Genomic DNA, 22,100 nt, shown 5'->3' with positions numbered 1-22,100 from the left:
GTCTAGGAGGTTCCTCCAGTGCATTGATGATAACTTCTTAATGCAGATGGTGGACAAGCCGACTAGAAGAGGAGCGCTGCTGGATCTTATACTAACCAACAAGGAGGGCCTTGTCGAAGAAGTGGTGGTCAATGGCAGCCTTGGCTGCAGTGATCATGAGATGGTAGAGTTCAGGATCCTGTGTGGAAGGAACAGAATACCCAGTAGGACCAAAACCCTGGACTTCCACAGGGCAAACTTTGGCCTCCTCAATCAACTGTTAAGAGAAATCCCATGGGACAGGGTGTTAGAAGATAAAGGGGCTCAAGATAGCTGGTCAATATTCAAGGACCACTATTTGCAAGCACAGGATCAGAGCATCCCTATGGTTAGGAAATCTAGTAAGGGAGCTAGGAGACCAGCATGGTTAAAAAAGGAACTGCTGGGAAAACTTAAGTGGAAAAGGAAAATCTACAGATCATGGAAGGGGGGGCTGGTCACTTGGGAGGAATACAGGACTGTCGTCAGAGGATGTAGGGAGGCAATTAGGAAAGCTAAGGCCTCCTTGGAACTTAACCTTGCAAGTCAGGTTAAGGATAATAGAAAGGGCTTTTTCAAATACATAGCTAGTAAAACTAACGCTAGAGGCAATATTGGCCCACTAAGGGATGAGATGGGAGCCCTGGTGACAGAGGATATAAAGAAGGCAGAGGTGCTGAACGCCTTCTTTGCCTCTGTCTTTACTCCTGCAGGGTTTCCACATGAGCCCCAGATTCATTTAGCCCCAGAAGTAGTCAAGATAGATAAGGAATTTGACGTAGTAGATGAGGATTGGGTTAGGGATCAGCTGAGTAATCTGGACATCCATAAGTCGATGGGTCCAGATGGAATGCATCCAAGGGTGCTGAGGGAGCTGGCGGAGGTCATTGCTAGGCCACTCTCCATCATCTTCAGTAAGTCATGGGTAACAGGAGAGGTGCCTGAGGACTGGAGAATAGCAAATGTCACTCCAGTCTACAAGAAGGGCAAGAAGGAGGACCTGGGTAACTATAGACCGGTCAGCCTCACCTCCATCCCTGGAAAGGTGATGGAACAACTTGTTCTTGTCACTATCTCCAGGCATATCAAGGACATGGGGGTCATCAAGAGCAGTCAGCATGGTTTTATCAAGGGTAAATCATGTTTGACTAACCTCATAGCCTTCTATGAGGAAATTACTAGGTGGATAGATGATGGAAGAGCGGTAGATGTGGTTTATCTTGATTTCAGTAAAGCATTTGACACCGTCTCTCACAGCATCCTTGTAGATAAGTTGACCAAGTATGGGTTTGGTGATCAGGTAGTGAGGTGGATCAGGAACTGGTTGAAAGGAAGGAGTCAGAGAGTTGTAGTCAATGGGGCAGAATCTGGTTGGAGGTGTGTGACTAGTGGAGTCCCTCAGGGGTCGGTACTGGGACCGGTGTTGTTCAATATCTTCATCAACGACTTGGATGAGGGTATAGAGTGTACCCTCAGCAAGTTTGCTGATGACACTAAGCTGGGAGGAGTGGCTGACACACCGGAAGGCTGTGCTGCCATTCAGAGAGACTTAGACAGGCTGGAGAGTTGGGCAGAGAGAAACATGATGAAGTTCAACAAGGGGAAGTGTAGAGTTTTGCATTTGGGGAAGAACAACACAATGTCCCAGTATAGGTTGGGGGCTGACCTGCTGGAGAGCAGTGTAGGTGAAAGAGACCTGGGGGTCCTGGTAGACAAGAGGATGACCATGAGCCAGCAATGTGCCCTTGTGGCCAAGAAGGCCAATGGCATCCTGGGGTGCATTAGAAAGGGTGTGGTTAGTAGGTCAAGAGAGGTTCTCCTCCCCCTCTATTCTGCATTGGTGAGGCCGCACCTGGAGTATTGTGTCCAGTTCTGGGCCCCTCAGTTCAAGAAGGACAGGGAAGTGCTTGAAAGAGTCCAGCGCAGAGCTACTAAGATGATTAAGGGAGTGGAACATCTCCCTTATGAGGAAAGGCTGAGGGAGCTGGGTCTCTTTAGTTTGGAGAAAAGGAGACTGAGGGGTGACCTCATCAATGTTTTCAAATATGTAAGGAGTGAGTGTCAGGGAGATGGAGTTAGGCTTTTCTCAGTGATGACCAGTGATAGGACAAGGGGTAATGGGTGTAAATTGGAGCACAGGAGGTTCAAGTTGAATATTCGAAAAAATTTTTTTACTGTAAGGGTGACAGAGCCCTGGAACAGGCTGCCCAGGGGGGTCGTGGAGTCTCCTTCACTGGAGACATTCAAAACCCGTTTGGACACGTTCCTGCACAATGTACTCTAGGTGGCCCTGCTCTGGCAGGGGGGGTTGGACTAGATGATCTTTCGAGGTCCCTTCTAACCCCTAGGATTCTATGAATACAAATTCATTAACATCCTATATCACAGGGACAAGGAGCAGAGGGTGAGATGCCACCAGTGATGATTCCCCAGGAGATCCGTGGGTGCCCTATGAGAGGCAGAGCCCGAAAACACCCAGGGGGGATCCTCTCTGATGGAGTCAACAAGTGTGGCAGAACACATTTTCTGCCTGCTTAGTTAATATGCAAAAACCTTTTGGACCATAATGAATAGCAAAGGAGATTACTTAGGAAATAATTTGGGTTTGCATCATCCTTCTCAGGCTCCAAAAAACCAACAACAAAAAAGTGCTTTCTAAGCATGAATTGAGATGGAGGCCACCAGTTGAGGACAAGTTTTTGGCTTTTTCTGACGATTCCTGACAATGGTTTAGGATGGAGTGAGACTCAGGAGCACAGACCGGATCCAAACCCACCTCCAGGCAGGAAAAAAAAGAGGAATATCCAACCCTGGTGCATTCCTTGAAGGAATTTCCAGTGGGTTGGAGCATTCAGCTCACCCCCCAGCTCACCCCATGGCATCTCAGAGCCATTCCTGTGGTGCAGAGTACCGGTGGGCTCGGGGCTTCACGGCTCCTTTTCTAGGGGAAAAGAAGAAGAATAAAAACGGAAAAACCCACCCAAAACAACCTAAACCAACCCAAATTCAAGGCCAGCTCCCCTGCGTTGCGGCGCCTGAGGTGAGGCGGCTCCGCAGCTGAGGGGCGGGAACCGGCCCTGGGGGATCCCCGGAGAAGAGACCGGGACCAGAGACTAGAAGAAAATAAATAAGCATAAAAATGGTTTATTTTTTTAAAATTTTACCTCATAAAAAAAAATAAATTAATAGAAACCGACGCAGGGAAAGCGCTGATATCCCCCGCCCCGAGAGGAGCCGGGAAGGCGCTGGATGGCGCGAAGCTGAAGAACCGAGTCGAGCCGCGCCGAACGGAGCCGAGCCGAGGCGAGCCGATCCCCGCCGAGCCGCCCCATACCTGAGCGGGGCGCAGCGGAGGCGGAGCCGCTTTTCTCCCCACCTCCTCCGCCGCTCCCTTCGTTTCCCCGCACCCCGGCCGGCGGCTGCGGGTGTAAAGGTCGGTCCGTTTGTTGTTCTGTCTGTGCGGCAGTCGGTCCGGCGGCGCTGCTCGCTGCCTGCCGGCCCTATGCCCCTCGCTTAGCACCTCCTGCCCCGGCCATGTCCGCCGCGCAGCTCTACACCAAGGTGAGCGGGGCGGGGTGTGTGTGAGGGGGGGGGGGTAGAGCTCTGGGGGTGTTGTTCGCTCTGATCTGTGTTTGATTGCGTTGTTCCGTAGCCCTGAGGGGAGATCCTCAACTTTCCCCACACTCGGGGAGCGGAGGAGATCCCGGTCGGTACCGCACTGCCCCAGCAGGTGGGTCGGGGCCTCTCTGAGCGTGTCCGGTACCTCACAGGGTTCCCCCCGCCCCACTAAAACCCCCTCAAGCTTCCCCAAATCCTCACAGCGTCATCCCTCCTTTCACACCCCACCCCCCCACCCCCCTTATAATTTTCCCCTTGAACCATCAGGCTGGAGGGAGAGGTAAAAAAGCAGTCCTTATAACTAACCTGGGATCTAGAGGAGGCGTCACTCTTATTTTACTTGTTTTCCCTGAGGTACTCAGGCAAAGGTGTTTCCCGCTCCTTGGCCAAGAGCGGGGTTTGGGGGTTGCACCCCGCGGGGTTTGGGGTTACCAGTCCCCTTCCCGTGGCTCTGGAGAGGTTTCTGTAGGTTGGTGGAAGAGCTCCTGGTAGATCCAATCCGGTAGAGAGGGATAACTGATGGGGAGAGAGCCCTTTCCCTGTGCTCACCCTGCTCGGTGAAAGGCGAGGGGAAGGCAGGGGGCTCAGCTTGGCTTCAGAACGCTTTTTTTTTGCTGAAAAAGCAAAATCAGAATTCCAGTGTTTTAAATTCCTTCAATGTGACTAGGGCCAGCGTGGAGGTGCTGCCAGGCTGGCAACATCCCTCTCTCAAGGAACTGCTTCATGTCTCAGTGCCAGTCCTTCCCTTTCCCCCCCCCCAGGCTTTACTTCAGATTTCTGCTTCTCTTAATTAATTTTGTGGACAACTTTTATGTAATATTTGGGGCTTAATTTTTTTTTTATTTTATTTTTTTGGTCGTTGATATCAACTGTGTGAATCTGATGGGCTCCTGCTTTGAACCTGTGGGAATTTAAGACTCTGGGTTGAGCAGGGGCTGCCTGTGAGCGGGCTGACCTTGGTCCTTCTCAGGAGCTCTTCAAAAGTCACAAGCTTAGGTTTGTAAAAACCTTTTTTTCCCTTGGAAAATGTGAAAGGGAGCCCGAGGAAAGCCAGAGCTAAACTGCACCAACATCCCCGACCTCAGCATCTTGCCAGCTGGGTGCCTGGATATGCTGACAACCATCCCCAGGAGAGAGGGAGCCTGGCTACAAGCACTGCTATGGGCTAGTTCTGACAACCAGGTTAATTGATTCTTAATTCCTTGATCAGGTAATTAACCTGCGTTGTGTTTTTATGCTTGACTTGATTGGGTTTCTGCTCCAGTTCATCTGCTGAATGGGTGGAAGATGCCTGCTGGGGCATGGCTTGTGAGCCTGTTGCTTTATAGGGAGGCTTGAATGAGACAGCTGGGAAATGGTGGGGATTTGGTGACAATCTGTGCATGTAATTAATATTTGATTTAACAGCAAAGATTGATGAGAGCTGGTGTTTCAGTGCTGGCCCTTCTGCTGGTGGCTGGCTGCCTTGCAGGGACATTTTAGGGGCACAGCTTCTGGGGTGGGGCCATGAATGGTGTCTTTACCTGTGGGTTATTTGTGGGGTTGAGCAACCTGGTCTAGTGGGAGGTGTCCTTGCCCATGGCAGGGAGGTTGAAACTAGATGATGTTTGAGGTCCCTTCCAACTCAAACCATTCTGTGATTTTTTTTTTTTTTTTTTTTTTTTTTTTTATTTTTTTTTTTTTTTTTTTTTTTTATGGTGTGGTGAAGTTTAGAACTGAACTAGGTTGTCTTCTGCATGGGGTTTTGTGGGGCTTTGGGTTTTGAATTAGTAGGGCTGTGACTTTGAGTGTATACACAAAAAAAAATGAACTAAGGTTTAAAATAACAAACAAAAAACCCCCACAAAACTCTAACAACCTTTAGGTGCTGAGCCTGAGGGTGCTGGTTGCTAATGAAGGTCCCCAAGGTGAAGCAGGTGTATTGCTCTCTGACCTGCTCTTAGAAAGCACTAAGGGAGGTCCCAGCTCTTGCTTTCACATCACCTCTGTGAAACCTCTGCACCCTTTGTGCAGGGCTGCCAGGACGTGCATTAAGAAAGTAGCATGAGACAGGCTGGAGGTGGTGGGGTATTTTATGACTTTCCAAATGTGGTTTGGGGCCTCCTGGATCACCTTGGCAGCAGGATGGGGCTGAGGCTTTTGGAGGGACATGGGGAAGATCTGACTTGCTGGAATCAATACAGCAATCATGCTAAAAGCCTATTGATCTGATGGTCAGAGTTGCATTAGCAGAGCCACAACAGCACATCCCTTGGAGTCCTTCCTCCTCCTGCTTGAACCAGGGTGAGAGAAACTGCTGAGGAGCTGCTTTGGGGTGGCCAAGTGGGACTTCAAGGTCCTTTCACCTCTCCTTCCTGCTGGGCTGCAACAGGAGCTGCTGTGTGTTGTGTAGAGAACCCTTCAGTTCCACTTGATGTTTGTAGAAGATCTCCTGGGACATTGTGGGACATGTGGTGTTTTCTTGGTGCTTGTTAAACCACGCCAAGGACTTTGCTGGGTTAGACCCAGCACCACCTTGAGGAGCTCTTAAACTGGAGAGGATCCCATCCTGGAATCACCAGCAGCTGTGTGTTGCTGGTGGAGAACCTTTCCAAGGGATGCCTTGACAGGAGAGATGGCTGATGGTTAATAGCCCCCATGAAACAAGGTAATTAATAGCTGTGCCTAATTATGAATGGGTGAGTAGCTCCAAAACTGCATCAGCTTCAAGCATGTAGGACTCTGTTTGGGTGAATAGTTACTAGGAGACCATTTTAACCTCTTCTTGCTCCCTGTGCAGTACCTAGGGGATTTGGTGTTATCTGGCTGTGGCTTTTATTTTGTTGGAGAAGCAAAAAAGAATTCAGTGCACCTTGTGTCCCAGCAGAAGAGGAGCTGTGTGGTCCTGCTCCTTCCATGTCCCTTGAGATTCCTGCTGGATGGTGGCAGAGGTGGGATGTGTCCAGGTGAACAGGGGAGTTTCTCAAATCTCTCTAGCTGAAGCAGGAGGCAGGGGCAGCTCCCTCTTCCTTTCCTCTTCAGCCAGAGCCTGCTAAAGGAACCTGTTGCTGCTGCAGCTAAACTGCAGCCCTGGAAGCCTGTGCAGATGCCAATATTGCTCCCTAAGGAGGTAACAGGGACAGAGGGAGGACATCAGCCCTGGAAGCTGCCATCTCGTCCCACAGGGCTTGATCTGCAGCATTCAGCTGTGTGGCCTGGCTGGCCTTTGTTATTGTGAAGTGAAGCTCTTCACAGAACTAAACAAATATAATTACCTTTTTGCTTCTGGACCTTCTGCTCTCTTCAGGATACTTATTAAAATGTTAATTGTGTATTTAAGCCTCTGAACCTAATGTGAAACAGTGCCTCTGCCAGGCTGTGCCTTTCTGCTCCAGCTATACTCTTCAGAAGGTTTGCAGGCTCTGGATGAGTAAGAAACCAGAATATTTATTCCTTTTTTCCCCCCCCTCCCATTGTGCAAAGTGATTCGTGTTTGCCAAGTATTTTTTAATAGCTGAGAGAACTTCATGCATTAAAAAAAATCCTCTTCTAATGGTTAGTGTTGAGTACTCTGGTTTTCACTTGAAGTTGTATGAAATAAAGTAGCTGGAATGAATTGGTGGTTTCTGACTCTGGGGAGAACCTTTTCCATATTGCTAGTGTGATCACATACTGAGTCGATGAATTGGCATAAATAATTCCAAGAATTCCATAAATAAATTCTGTGATTCTATGAAATAAGCGTTCTGCTCCAAAACCTTTCTGAAAATTATTTCTCCTTCAAGATTTAGGGAGGATTCATCCTTAGCAGGTGTGTGTTGGTTCAGAGTTGAGCAGCAGCTAGGAAAGGGCAGAAATGATTTGTATGTTTTGTAAAAAAAAAATAAATTCTGGAAGTAAGCGTGGGGGACAGGGAAAGTTTGGGATATGGGAAAGTTTGGAATATCCACGGGTCCTCTTCTGCAGAGCTCTTAGGGCTGCAGAGCTCCTGCCTTCTGCTTTTTGTAGCTTCTGCTAGGAAAAGAAACAAAACAGGTTCTCCTTGAAGATTTTTTGGTTTCTTCTGTATTTTTTTAGAGTATGATATCTAAAGAAGATATCTGGCTCATGCCACACAGCTCAGGGCCAGCTTGGAGGCCACACTGAAATTTTTTTTTGTTTAAAAATGAAGCTGAATGAGCTGGGTCTGTGTGCATCCCTGATCTCCTCCTGAACCCTGCAGTGACAGAGAGAAAAATCATTGAAATGTAAACCAGGATTGCTGGGGTTGTCTCTCTGCAGCTGGGGACCATGCCAAAGGCACAGCCACCTCAGCACTTCCCCAGGAGAGGAGAGAAAAAGCAAAGCCAAACTTTTCTGGGGACTAAAATCCCCATTCAGCCCACTGGTTACACTTCCTGGAGTTAGGTGCAAGGGAGGTGAGAGGTGGGTGCTGGTGGCTTTGTGGGCATTTCCTTCCCCTGATGGGCAGGAGGTGGCTGAGTTTCTCCCTGTGCTGTGGCAGGGCTGTGCAGATGGATGTCCTGCTGCAGGGCGTGCTGCAAAAAATAACTTCTTTGTTTTCTCTTCATCTCAGTTGTGTATTTAACAGCATCTGTGCTGGGCTTGGGTGGGAGCTGAGGAACATGGAGCTGGGGCACAGTCCCAGGAAAGACTCTAAATAGGCCTTAATTTATCTTAATTCCTCTCAGGTTGGTTGGGATTAGTCAATTTGCCTTTTTTTATTATTTTGAAAGTGATTGGGAAGAATTGAAGAAGAATTTTTAATGGAGATTATTTTGAAGTGAAAAGAATTGAAAGGAAGAATTAAAGTAAAATTAGGAAGAATAATTTAAAATCTTCTCCTCTCTGCTACTTTCTTATGAGTGAGAAACTGGGGAGGGAAATCCCAAAGCACACAGGTCCCAGTTGCAGCCATGGTGCTGGGTTAGTCCCAAGGTGCAGGATGGAAACCTGGGGATGGCAGCAGGTCCAGAGCCTGAGGCGGCACGTGGCTCATGCAGGTCCTGTGGGATGAGCAGGTCCTACCCTTTTTTTTTTTTTTTGCCCTGAGGAAGGAGTTTAAGCAAGGTGTTTGTCCCAGGCAACCTGGCTGCTGCTGAGGAATGTATTTACAGTGGAGGATTTTTGCTTTATTTTTCTCTGTCACCATAACCAGGTTTAGGAGATGATGACCCAGCATCCCTTCTGAGGACCAAGAAACAAGCATACATATGTTTGTATTTTAAATACCTATATATATTTGAAGCTGATCTCTGTCACCATAGTGTGATGCAGTCTGAAGAAGACTCCATGGCGACCTCAGAGCTGCCCTTCAATTCCTGAAGGGAACCTCCAGGAAGGCTGCAGAGGGACTTTTCCCAAGAGTGTCCAGCAAGAGGAGAAGGGGAAATGGTTTGAAACTGCAGGAGAAGAGGTTCAGACTGGATCTGAGGAAGAAGTTCTTCAGCAGGAGGGTGCTGAGGCTCTGGAACAGATTGCCCAGAGATGCTGTGGCTGCCCCCTCCCTGGAGGTGTTCAAGGCTAGGTTGGATGAGGCTTGGAGCATCCTTGTCTGGATGAGAGGTGTCTCTGCAGGGAGGTTGGAGGAGATGAGCTCTGAGCTCCCTTCCAACCTCAGCCATTCTATGATGCAGTTTTAAGCACGTTGTACTTTTAAATTTACACACCAATTAGTTTGTAGCTCTGGAAAAAAAAAAAAGGCATAGTGTGTCATTCCTGTAAGAGCTGTCTAGGAAGGAAACTGCAGGAATCGCCTAACTTTTTAGTGTGTGAGGGTGGACTTTGGAACTTCTGAGTGAGTTGGTGGTGTAATAAATAGCAGGTAGTGTAGGTGAAACCCTGAGCTGAGGTTTTTTTCTGTTCTTTGACCTGTTCCTTAAACAGGCATTTCCAGTTAGCTAAAGAAATATCAGCATGAACTACAGTTCAGGTCAGGAAAATGACTGCTTTTGTTGCAGCAAGACTCCAAGCTTTGGAGTCACCTGGAATGTTTTCAAAACATTTTAGCCAGGAATTTGCTGTTTAGCAGAAGTGAAAAAATAAAAATTCCCAGTGAGCTCTTTGTGTTTTGAGTTGGTTGTGTAAAGCAATTGCCCTTGTCTTGTCCTGGACAACTGTAAGACTCATCTCATGAGGCTTGGTTGGGATTTGGCTTAGTCTGGTCTTCCAGAAAATAAGTTGAGACTCATCTGGGGATAATGGTAGGGCTGGAGAGGACCAGGGGCTGGTGGGTGATGGATTTTATTTGGCCTTCCTTCTTTGAATGCTCTCAAAGGTGATGCCCAGCTCATGGTGAACTTGTGTTTTACCCACAAAGGATTTGGTAGTTCTGCTTTTTGCCTGTCTTATGATATCCAGAGGGTATGGAATACAACATCCCTACTTGGAAGAGCCTGCAACCCGGAAACACGACCTTTTTCCAGCTGTGCTCTCCTTTTCTCCTCGATTTGGCTATACCCAGTCTTCTCCAGCTGACTGAAGCAAAGGCTGGGCTGTAAGCCACCCAAACTGGAAGCAACACAGATCCTAAATGTTTATTCTAAGGAATATAAGCAGGGAGTTGCCCCAACCCCACTGCCTGGTGCAAGCTGGTAGTGGAATTGTGGTGCAGTGTGTGCTTCCAGCCATTCTTTACCACTTTGAACCAAATCCTGTTTGTTGTTTTTTTTTTAAATTAATCTATTTATTTATTTTCTCCTCCACAAGTGTTTCTTCTAGGACTGGCTCTTGTTCCCTTGTGCTTGTCCATTTGAAGCTGGTGGTGCTGTTCTGCTGCCTGCTGACATTCTGACCCTGCTCTGGCATTGACAGGAGGTCACCTGGGGCAGGGTAGGTGGTTGGATACCATGGCCATTTTCTCCTTAGTGTCTGGACATCACCTCCTTGATACCTCATGTTCCCATGGTGTTCCCCAGCAGGTGTTGGTGGTAGTACCAGTGGGGTGGTTTTGTGTTTGGATGCCCAGCATTGGTTTGCTCCAGGTATTTGGTGTTAAGGTGGCCCAGCTTCTTGGTGTGTGCTGTGTCCACTTGTCCATCCTGCTTGTTGGATGCTCCTGCTAGCTCTCATTTATCCTTCTGTCCACAATTTGCCTTTTGTGCTGTGTGAGAACAAGTCTTCTCCATGCTTGAGGTTGACCAACCCTTTCAGCTCATGACTGCTGACCTCTGGGTAGCCCTGTGGGGCTGGTGGGCTCCATGAAGCACTTGGTGGCTCCCCCAAGGTGTGGAAGCAGTGCTTCAACCTGTGCCTTCACACTTGCCATGAATCATCACCCGAGTTTCCTTCTGATAGGTTCCAGGTGCTGGTAGAATGTCCTAACCACCAGTTACAGGATGTGTTGTGGGCAAATCATGGCCACCACTTAACAAAATGACATCTCAGGGATGTGTCCTGGTGACTCATTGCTCTTCAAAGCAAAAACAAAAAGGACCCTTAATGCATTTAGAGATGGTTTCTAAAAACCAGGGGGAATGGTGGTGGGTTTGTCTGGGTTGTTCTGCTGGAGAGTGTCCAGTGGAGAGCTGTGAGGATGATGAAGGGAAGTGTCTTGTAAGTAGCTGAAAGCAAAAGTACAAGACAGAAAATCACCTTTATCCTGGCCCAAACCAGGACACCTGAGCATCTCCTGTGAAGAAAGAGCTGTTCAGCCTGGAGAAAAGAAGGCTGAGAGGGGATCTCTGAATGTCCATCAATATCTGAGGGGTGGGGGGCAAGAGGAAGGGGCCAATCTCTTTTCAGTGGTGCCCAGGAATAGGACAAGGAATAATGGGGTGAAGGTAGAACATGGGAAGTTCCACCTCACCATGAGGAGAAACTTCTTTCCTGTGAGGATAAGGGAGTGTAGTGTAATGAGGCAACCAGGTGCCACTAATTGCCAGGGAGTGAGCATGAGCTTGTGTCAAGCCCACCTGTGCCCAATTAGGGTGGGCCCCCACTGCGCATGAGCAGGACCGGGGGCCAATAAAAGGTGAGGCCTGAGACACAGGTGGGGCTCACTCCTGAGCTAGCCAGCAGGGAGATCAGTTGCTCTCAGAGCAACAGCACTGATCCAGGCTAGTCAACCTTGTGGGCTATAGGCTTGGAGCACTGTTTTTGAGTCTCTGCTGGAACACCTGGTTGGACTTTGAAGCGCCGTACCCTAAAAGAGGTTCGTCTTGCTACAAGGGAGCCCTGGCCCAGGCTGCCCAGAGAGGTTGTGGAGTCTCCTGCTCTGGAGGCTTCCAAACCCACCTGGATCTGTTCCTGGGTGGTCCTGCATTGGTGGGGGGGGGGTTGAACTTGGTCTTTTGAGGTCCCTTCCAACCCCTGACATTCTGTGAGTCTGATTCTTGTTGAAGCAGGCTCTTGTTGATTCTGGGTGGCTGAGGCAAACCTCCAGCTGCCAACCCCTCCAAGCAGGCTGGATATGAGCAGGCAGGTAGGGCCTCTGCCATGTGTCATTGGCAAATGAGTGTCAAAAACAGCTTAAAAAAACCTAATTAAGAATAAAATCTGATCCCTGTGCCTGCCATGAAGCTGATCCTTGGTGCTATGCCCCGAGCAGAGATACTGAGATGATGGCAGCTCTAATTTTCAATCTAACTAAGATGAGGACCTCCCCTGTGGATTTATGCTTCTTAATTACTTTGAGCTCTGCTCTCACTGCTGCCATGGGCATTGATGGTTTTTGGGCAACAAGTGTGGCCTCCAGTAGGGATGGAGGAGTGGCACCTTTGTAGGTCTCAAAGATGCTTCCTCTCCTGGTGCTGGAGAGGTGGAAGTGGTTTTCATGAGGCAGTACTGGGCTGCTGTGGTCTGGATGAGGCCCACATTTCCTGGTAGGACCATGAATCTTGTTGCAGGGGTTTTCTCATGGCTGTTTCTTCTTCACCACCACCTTCAGTGGTCAGAAATAATGGAAATGAAGGACCAAGTGCCACCACTCATCCAGTAGATGGTCAGTGTCTTGTGTCACCATTCTGTCCCCTTGCTTTCCTCTACCTAACCTTGTAAGAAATCTCTGCTGGGGTAGACCATGAACATCTCCACTCCCATCTTGGTACCCAGAAGGTATGTTTTGGCTGAGCAGGACTTTCTGGAAGCCACATCTGCATGGGGTATGAACACCTCACCTGCAGGCTGATGGAGAGCTGCCCTTGGGATCATCTGCAGGGACTTCCTTGCTCCAAATATTGGAGCTTTCTCCCCCAGATTCCAACACTGAAGAGATGCAATTTGCTTTTTCTTCCCCAGCTGGCCTGTGATGTGGGGACATGTTTGTGGCTGGGTGGCTTGCTGGTGACCTGGGTAAAGGACTCTGCTTTTGAGCTGAACCTGCCTCTGGCTCTCCTGCAGTGTGAGTTTTATGGCCCTGAGCTCTTTCCTCCCTGTGTGGAGTGCTGGAGTGAAGGCTTCATCTGTCCCTGCCCTGGGTCAAAGAAACTATTTCCTTTTTTAAGACAAGATAAAGGAGGAAGGAAAGGGAAAGAAAAGGAAAGGACCTGGGATCCTCAGTCCTGTTAATGTGAATTCCAGAAAATAGAATCTTGGTTTGGATTGGAAGGGATCTTGGAAATCACCAAGGTCCAACCCCCCTGCCACAGGCAGGGCCATGGTGCTCAAGGTGAAGGGTGGCAGGCACGGCCTTGGGATTGAAAACACTGGAATATCCATTTGCTTGGCCACCCAGGTGGGTCTGAGTCCTCTCGAGGAACAAAACTTGCTTGATTTTCAGCCCTTGAGACTCTTTTTGTGGAGGGGGTAAGATGGGTGAGGCTGCTTCAACTCCTCACAGTCCCCAGTGACTCTGAAGTTCAGTATCAAGTAGAAAAATCACTGATCTTGCCCAAATGTATCTCCCTATTTCTATTTTTTTTTTGTCTGAAAAAAGTGCTGTCTCCTGTCAGTCTTTGCCTCCAGTACAAAGTTCCAGCACTGGGAGATCATGAGAAGGAAATCAAAATGCAAACCCCACTCTTACTTGCAGAACTTTGCCCATCTCTCATCTAATGCCTGACCCTGATAAACCCAACTCCTTTTCTGTCAGGAGGAAGCTCAGCCCCAGGGCAATGCTCACCCCAGCTGATCACCCTTCCTGCCATCCTCCTGCTCCAAAGGATGATATTTTGGAACTCTTTGGTTATAAATCCTAATCCTGCTCCAAAGGATGATCTTTTGCAACCCTTTGGTTATAAATCATGCCTGAGTGATTACTTGCTGTTACATTCCCATTTTAAAGAGTATTTTCTTATCTTGGAGTAGTAAGTTCACTGTTTTTTCTCCTTTTTCCCCCTCCCTCTGCTTTAATATTTGACCATTTATGGGGTTATTACTCAAATTTAGGCTGCTGCTCATTTCCAACACCATGATTTTTGGTGTCCCTGTGTGAAGAGCAAACTGGATGTTGTGGCTGATAGAAAATCCTCAGGATTTTGGTGCACAAAAGCATTTTATAAGAGTTTTCTCACAATTTTTAACCACGCAGTCCATGCAGCTCCTCAATTCATCCTTTTAGCAACTCTGAAGGCATTTTCTTGTTTCTCTGTGTTCAATCCTGAAGGCTGAATGTTTCTGAAGAAAAAAAAGTCTTCCCCCCCAAAAAAACCCCAATTTAATTTTCTACCCTAAGACATTGGGGACAGTCTCTTGGTGACTTTTATCCAGCATGCCATTGCTTGGCTCCAAACCTTTCTTTGATGTGGCTCATTCAGGAGAAAAATGGCATTTCAGATTCCCTCTATCACTCAGATGTCAACCAGGAGATTGCCTTTGACTGATCAGGAGAAATTTGGGAAGGTTTAGTAATGCCAGGAGACATGACCCACTTTCAGATGGACGCTTTGCAAACAATAGAGGTTGTGCTTACATGGTGGGGGAGGGAGAAGAATTCACAAGATAGAATTAAATTAATTTACTTAAGATTTAAACTGTGTTTTCTTGTGCTGCACTTTTCCCAGGTTCAGGATGGGTTTGCTCTCTTTTTAAATTTTTTTTTAAAAAAACACTTGCTGGTTTCCAACAAAGTTGTGTTCTCTGGAATTGACTCCCTGGTTCCCCTTCACTTTTAGGATGTTCCCTGAGGAATAAGGGGTGGCTGAGGGATGTTGGGGAGATGTGGTCTTGCTCTGGTGCAGCTGTTGATGAAGGGATGAGGAACATGGTGTGGGGGTTTGCCTTGAGGATCCCAGCTCAGGAAGGTGTCCATCTGATGAAGTGTTTTTTAAGTCTGTAAAGGTAGAAGAATATTCAGCATCAAAGGCAGGTTTCTGTGTTGGCTTTCTACCACAAACCTTCCATGCAGTTCATCCTTGTTCCAGTGTTTTTTCAGGGGGTCTCTGGCCAAAACTGTGGGAGAAATTACAGAGGTGTAGCATTATAATGTTGTAAAACTGTGAGAAAGCCAAAAGTGATGTTTAAAATTTGGAGTTCATCAGCTTTTTTCTTACAAAACCACAAGAAAGAATAATCCTACAAGTTTAACTACTTGTTCAGGGTTCCAAGTTCTGTTTCAGCTTGTGGGCTGTTTCTTTGTGGTTTGTTTTTTACTTTGGTAGCCACCTGAGTTGAGGAAAAACCAACTTAGTCTCCTTAAAACTTCTTTTAACTGCTCCTCACAAATAGCTTTGGAATCCTGGAATCCAGAGTACAGCACCAACCTTCCTGTCTGAATTTTGTATTGGAGCTGAACTCAGTGAAGAAAACCTTCTTGTTTTTTTTCTGTAGTTCCTCAAATTCTGTTCTTTAAAGAGCCGCATTACAATAAGCTTCCAGCAACTTCCCCCAAGCAAATTGGCACCTTTTTTAGGTTCAAATCTTGCTTCTTTAAGCTTCAAGGCCACCAATAGACTGAGAGTTTTTTGGCTGCATCTCTGGGTGGTAAATGCTGCTTTTTCCTGCTGTCAGAGGGACAGCTGGAAGATTGCTTGGGGGGTTGTGGGTTGGTTAGATATAGAATAGAATTTGATATAGATATAGAATTGGCTGGGTTGGAAGGGACCTCAGAGATCATCAAGTCCAACCCTTGAACCACCGTTGCGGTTGCTAGACTATGGCACTGAGTGCCACATCCAGTCTCTTTTTAAATATCTCCAGGGACGGAGAATCCACTACTTCCCTGGGCAGCCCATTCCAATGCTTGATCACTCTCTCCGTAAAGAAATTCTTTCTAATATCTAACCTAAACTTCCCCTGGCACAACTTAAGACCATGCCCTCTTGTCTTGTTGAAAGTCATCTGGGAAAAGAGACCAACACCCATACGGCTACAACCTCCTTTCAGGTAGTTGTAGAGAGCGATGAGGTCTCCCCTGAGCTGCCTCTTCTTCAGGCTGAACAGTCTCAGCTCCCTCAGCCTCTCCTCATAGGGTCTGTGCTCGAGTCCCTTCACCAGCCTGGTTGCCCTCCTTTGGACCTGCTCCAGGACCTCGATATCTTTCCTAAACTGAGGGGCCCAGAACTGGACACAGTACTCGAGGTGTGGCCTCACCAGCGCTGAGTACAGTTACCACCACCTTGCTCTGGTGCTTGTCTGGAGAAATCCATTTCCTCTGCACATACCTCTGGGTGTTTGGGGAATTGGTTACTGGGGGTATTCATGGGGAATCTGGACTCCAAATTATGGTTGGACCTTATGAAATACTCAAGTGGAATTTCTGGAGCATTTATTTCACCACCTGTGGGTGGTGAAGTCCTGGTTAGAGTTGGGCAGGATGCAGGGAGCTGTGTGATCTTGGAGTGACTCAGGAGTGGTCTTGCTGCTTCTGGAAAGACTGGTGATGCTGATCCTGTTGGCTTGTTCTCATGTGCCTGGGTAGCAGCTGGAAAGTTGGGAAGAGTTGAAAAAAAAAAAAATATCTGGGATCTGGACAAACCTGTCCTGCAGTCAGGCTGAACTTTAACATAATGGATTCTTCTTGGAAGGAAGAGGACTTTTGGAAGGACCTGCCTCCACTCCTGCTCACATAATATATCTGGAATTTAGCAAGTCAGGACAGAGCAAAATAAAATGGCCAAGGTCTGAAAAGAACCAGCCCAGCAACTGGAGGTGCTGGGGATGTATGCAGAGCTCAGGTTCTGAATTAAAAACTGAGTTTAGAAGCTGAGTTGCTTTTGAAACACCCCAAGGGGTGGGATGTTTCAGGAGGGGCCATGGTTACATCTGCTTTACCTGTTTCAACCCCATAAACAGCACTGACCCTTCTCTCTTACAAGTTTTGTACATATTTTGCTTGCTTTAAAAATTGGCTGCTGTGTGACGGTGTTTGTCCTGTGTCCCTGCTTCAGGTTTGGAGGAGCTGCAGTGTCCTGCCAGGGGATTCCTGTTGAGTTGGGTTTCATAGAATCATGGAATGGGTTGGGTTGGAAGGGACCTAAAAGCTCATCCATTCCCAACCCCTTTTCATGGGCAGGGACACCTCCCATCAGCCCAGGTTGCTCCAAGCCCCATCCAACCTGACCTGACCTTAAACTCTTCCAGGGAAGAGGCATCAGCACCCCCCTGGGCAACCTATTCCAGTATCTAAGTACCCTCATGGTGAAGAAAGGATTAAGTATTAAGGATGTTTAAAGTACTTGATGGAATCAGACCAGTTAAAAATGGAGTCTTGGCTTTTTTCACCCTCAATTTCCAGGCAGAACTTAAGAAAAGCTGAAGCCACCAGGGAAGCATTTGTAGATTTACTGCTCTGGTAATAAACCTGAATCAAGGGAATGGATGGGGCTTCCTTCACCCCAGAAATGTTTTCTTGATTGCCCTTGAATGTGGGCAGCCAAGGCAGGTGTGAAAGCATTATGGTGACTTTCAGACACTAAATCAGCCTTGAAAATTTATGGGGCTGAAGTGATGTCTGAGATCCTGATGTGTTTCTTCAAGATCAGAGAATCCCAGACTGGTTTGGGTTGGAAGGGACCTTAAAGCTCATCCAATTCCAACCCCTTTCCATGGGCAGGGACACCTCCCACCAGCCCAGGTTGCTCCAAGCCCCATCCAACCTGACCTGAGACACTGACATCCTTCAGCTTTGCATCTGGAAGTGACCCCAATTTGCAAACACAATCAAGGGAGGCCAGGGGAGAGAAGAGGAAAAGAAATATTTGCATTTCTGCTGAATCCAGCTCATTGATGCTCTGGCAGGACCTGCTCCTCTCTCCCTCAGATCTCTGAACTTCATAACTGATTTCTGGCTCTTACCATTTCTTAAAAGAAAGTGGCTCTTATCTCCATCACAGTGGCCCTGATAAGGGTTTTCTTGCAGGGAGAGCCAGCTCACCAGGGAGCTGCAGGGAGGAGGAAAACTGCAAGGCTGGCAAAGACTGGTTGGTGTTTGGCAGCCTGCTTGGCTGTGGGTGGAGGAAGTGAAGAGAGTGGCCTTGGTTTTATGTTTAGAAAACACTCAAGCATTGCTCATCTCAACATCCTGGGAGGAACAGAGGCAAGGGCAGGACTTCTCTGATGGAAAAAAAAAAGTATCTGTGGCTTTTATATTTATCAAGTTGGTGGTTTGAGGTTATTTTATTCCTTTAACATCCCCTGGCTGAGTTTGCAGCACCTGATTTTCATGAATTATACTCCCAAGAATGATGGTAACTTGAGACTTACATCTGATATCTGAAATTTCTGGTGTTGCTGATACCTTTGTGGCTTTAGGAGAGAGAATGGAGGAGCTGGCCTAAGTGGAGAAGTTTGGAGTGGGATGGGAACTCCTCTGGGGGCTGAGCTCTGGGTAGCTCTGCAGTTGGGTTCTTGGTGCTTCATTAGAGGTCACCCTGTGACTGTCCCCTGCCTGCCCTCCTGAGGTGGCCTGGAAAGCTGAAAGTTTGAATTCTGGTTCTGACCTGGTAAAGCTGATGAAAAAGTGACTCGAAGTTCTTATTCCTACCCTTGTGGCTTTGTTTTATAAATATATATAAATATGAAATAAAAATAACCTTTTTTCTCGCAACTTCTACTGAAGAACTGCTCTGAGTTTTGCAGAAATCCCATGATAAATACCTGCTGATTTAGTAAAAGCTTAGAATTGTGCCCAGAAAATCTTCCACATAATGTAAGTGGTAGAAAAGAAGTGATTGTTGCCTGCCCATCCCCACCCATCTGGGCTAGGGGAACCCTTCTCAGTTCCTCCAGGCAATTTTGATCTGGCTGGAGAACAACACAGACGACTCTGCCCATCTCCCCTCCATTTCTTAGAGGGAATTATTTCTCCACGATTACTAAATTGTGGGATTTAGGGGCTGATTTTCCAGGGAGCTGCTGGGGGATAGAAATGAGAGGCTGCAGGCTAGAAGTGCTGTGAAAGATCTGGAAAGCCCCAATCTCTGTTTTAGCTGGACAGCTGAAGTTATAAGGAAATAAGGAGGAAAATGGAGCTGACTGCTGAGCCATCCTGTACTTTCCATTTTATATATTAAAAATACCCCCCCTCCCTTTCCTCAGGCAGGAGTTTCGGACCAATTTTAGTTTGGCAGTTGCAAAATTGTGCTTTTCTTTTTTTCCTAGGGAAATGAGACAAAATATGGACATTAATGCATCTTAAGAGTGTCCATCCCAGGTCTGGCACGTGGCACCTGGAGAAAGGGATTGGGGCACAAGTCACATTCCCCAAAACCTGAAAAATATTGCAATAAAATGAAAATTCAAGAGCAATCCATCCCTTTTGAGTTCCCCTAAAGCATCATGAGGATACTTTGTAGATAGAGGGCTCTGAAAACCTGGGGTGAAAAACCATTTTTACCTCCTCAATTAAAACCCTCGAGGCAATTTTTAAACTGCTTTAATTTCCAGGGAAATGTCCGCTGTGTGTATTGAGCATTTGTGAAGACAAGATGACAGGGCATTGCTCAAGGTTTTTATTAATTGAGAATTAAGTGAGAGAAGGGTCATTAACACCAAGACATAGGGATTTGCAGAAAGGAGCCTGGCAGGATTTAACTTTTGCAATTATGATGGGTTGTGTGGTGCAAGTCAACCTCAAGGAGACACTTGACCCTGGTGTGGGGTTTTTAATTAAAAACAAGAAGAAAAAAACAAATGAGTCTGTGAAACCCTGGTAACCCTTACTGAGCAACTGAGCCAGGCCCAGCAGAGAAATTTGGTTCTTGCTGTGGTTCATGGAATCACCAAATGGTTTTGGTGGGAAGGGACCTTTCAAGGCCATCCAGTCCAACCTCTGGGATATCTCCAACTGGATCAGGTTGCTCAGAGCCCCATCCAACCTGACCTGGAATGGTTCCAGGGATGGGGCATCTCCCACCTCCCTGGGAAACCTGGGCCAGGGTCTCACCACCCTCAGAGAGGTTTGTTCTTCACAAAATTCCCCGGATTGGAAGGGTCCTATAAAGATGACCAAATCCAACCCCCCTGCCAGAGCAGGGCCACTTCCAGGAGGTCACCCAGGAACAGATCCAGGTGGGTTTGGAAGCCTCCAGAGCAGGAGACTCCACAACCTCTCTGGGCAGCCTGGGCCAGGGCTCCCTCATCCTCACAGGAAAGAAGTTTCTCCTCATGGTGAGGTGGAACTTCCCATGTTCTAGCTCTGTCCCATTGTTCCTTGTCCTGTTCCTGGGCACCATTGAGAAGATCCTGGCTCTGTTCTGGCACTCACCCTTTACATATTTATAGACATTAATGAGCTCACCCTTCATTCTCCTCTTCTCCAAGCTGCAGAGCCCCAGCTCCCTCAGCCTTTCCTCACCAGGGAGATGTTCCAAACCCTTCATCAACTTTGTCCCTCTGTGCTGGACTCTTTCAAGGAATTCCCTCTCCTTCTGGAGCTCTGAAAGAGCAGAGGGAACAAATAAAAACCCAAGAGCTGTTGCACTGCCCAGAGCAAGCCCTGGTCTCACAGCCTATGAGAGGGCATTGCTTTCCAGCCAGGCAGGGACTGCTTTTCCCCCTAAGAAATGAAGACCAAATGGTTTGCTTGTGCCATCCCTTGTGCCTGGGGCTCTATCTGCTTTTCCAACTCCTTATCCTGAGGGCTTTTTGCCTTTCAACCCCTTTGACCTTGGCATTGAACCCATCAGTCTTAATTAAATCTGCAGTAACGGGTGCTGCTGGGACACCACAGGAGAAGGGCTCAGGGTGAAGGATGGGGAAGCTGTTAGTTACATGGGAGCCTTTGATTAGTCCTGGAAATCACAATTAAAGCAAAAAACTGTCAGGATACAACTCCGGGGGGTACCCTTGGTGTTAGGGCTCACCTGCAGCCCTTCTCTGTTCTCTGCCACCTCTGCTGTTGGTGAGGTTGGTGCAAGGCTGAACAGAAGCCTTTTAAACCCTTCTTCATTAGAAATGCTGCTAATGAGCTGGCAGCTGAGTGCTGGAGATGGTGCTGGCTGGGACACTTTATGTAAATCTCCATCTGAATTAATTGAGGCAGGGGAATAAAATTCAGCCGGGAGAAACGGAGCAGATTTAGTGCTGGTGGGAAACGTGGAGCCATCCATCAGCCTGACAGCTATGCAAGGAGGGGGAGAAAAGACGGATATCCTTGGATCTTAGAGGCACCAGCAAAGCACCTGCTTTGCTAGCTCAATTCCAACAACTCTTTCATCCTCTGGGATGGACAGAGCTGCTTGCCAAAATTGAGGAGCCCTGCCTTGACTTGGGGGTGCATTTGTGTCCTTTGCCTGCTCTGATAGCACGAGGGGGATGGGGAACAGGAGGGATGGTGTAGGTTCCACTCCTCTGCTTTGGCCCCAGCTGTTTGGGTGTTTTTATCAGCTCTGGGAAATGCAGAAATTGCTGCTTCTCATTAGAGATGTTTCTCCAGTGTGCTGCTGTCTTTCCCTCTTCGTTTAAATCTCTTAGCAAGTTGACATTTGCTTTCCATAGCTCAAACTGATGGGGTTTGGTTTTTTTAACATATAAAAACTGTTGAATTTTTTTTTTTTTTTTTTGCCTTCCCCTTCAAATGTGATGTTGGGATAGTGTGTGTCTGCTGCTGTAGGGCAAAATGTTGATTTGCTGCTCACTACCTTTCCTTCCAGCCTTTCTGGGAGTTGGATGTTGAGGAAGAGGTGGCTCTTTCCCTGTTAGAGGTCCTTGTTCTGAGCAGATGCCCTCTGGCCCTTGAGGTGAGGGTGGTGGCTTCATGCATGGTGTCCCAGCACCAGTGCTGTAGAATTTGGGCAGTGGAGAGATGAGAAACCACTGGTGTCCTGGGTGCATCCCCAGCAGGGTCAGGGAGGGGATTGTCCCCCTCTGCTCCACTCTGGGGAGACCCCCCTGGGGTGGTGGGTCCAGTTCTGGGGTCCCCAACACCAGAAGGAGATGGAGCTGTTGGAGTGAGTCCAGAGGAGGCCCTGGAGATGCTGGGAGGGCTGGAGCAGCTCTGGAGCCAGGCTGAGAGAGTTGGAGTTGTTCAGCCTGGAGAAGAGAAGGCTGCAGGGAGACCTTAGAGCACCTTCCAGTGCCTGAAGGGGCTCCAGGAAAGCTGGGGAGGGACTTGGGACAAGGGCAGGGAGGGATGGGATGAGGGGCAATGGCTTTAAAATGAAAGAGGG

At 47.8% G+C, this 22,100-nt stretch overlaps 1 protein-coding gene across 1 annotated transcript in view; it reads left to right on the top strand.

Moving 5' to 3' along the window:
- Positions 1 to 3,519: 3,519 nt before the first annotated feature.
- LOC103533945 (unconventional myosin-Vb) overlaps positions 3,520 to 22,100 on the top strand; it is a 108,506-nt gene continuing 89,925 nt past the window's right edge. The window contains exon 1 of the mRNA XM_030468319.1: positions 3,520 to 3,579. Within this exon, the coding sequence (XP_030324179.1) occupies positions 3,553 to 3,579 (27 nt within the window). The 5' untranslated portion in view covers positions 3,520 to 3,552. The remainder of the gene's footprint in view (positions 3,580 to 22,100) is intronic.

The sequence above is a fragment of the Calypte anna genome, chromosome W, assembly GCF_003957555.1.
Source record: "Calypte anna isolate BGI_N300 chromosome W, bCalAnn1_v1.p, whole genome shotgun sequence".
NCBI lineage: Eukaryota > Metazoa > Chordata > Aves > Apodiformes > Trochilidae > Calypte > Calypte anna.
This window is presented reverse-complemented; position numbering and strand designations above follow the sequence as displayed.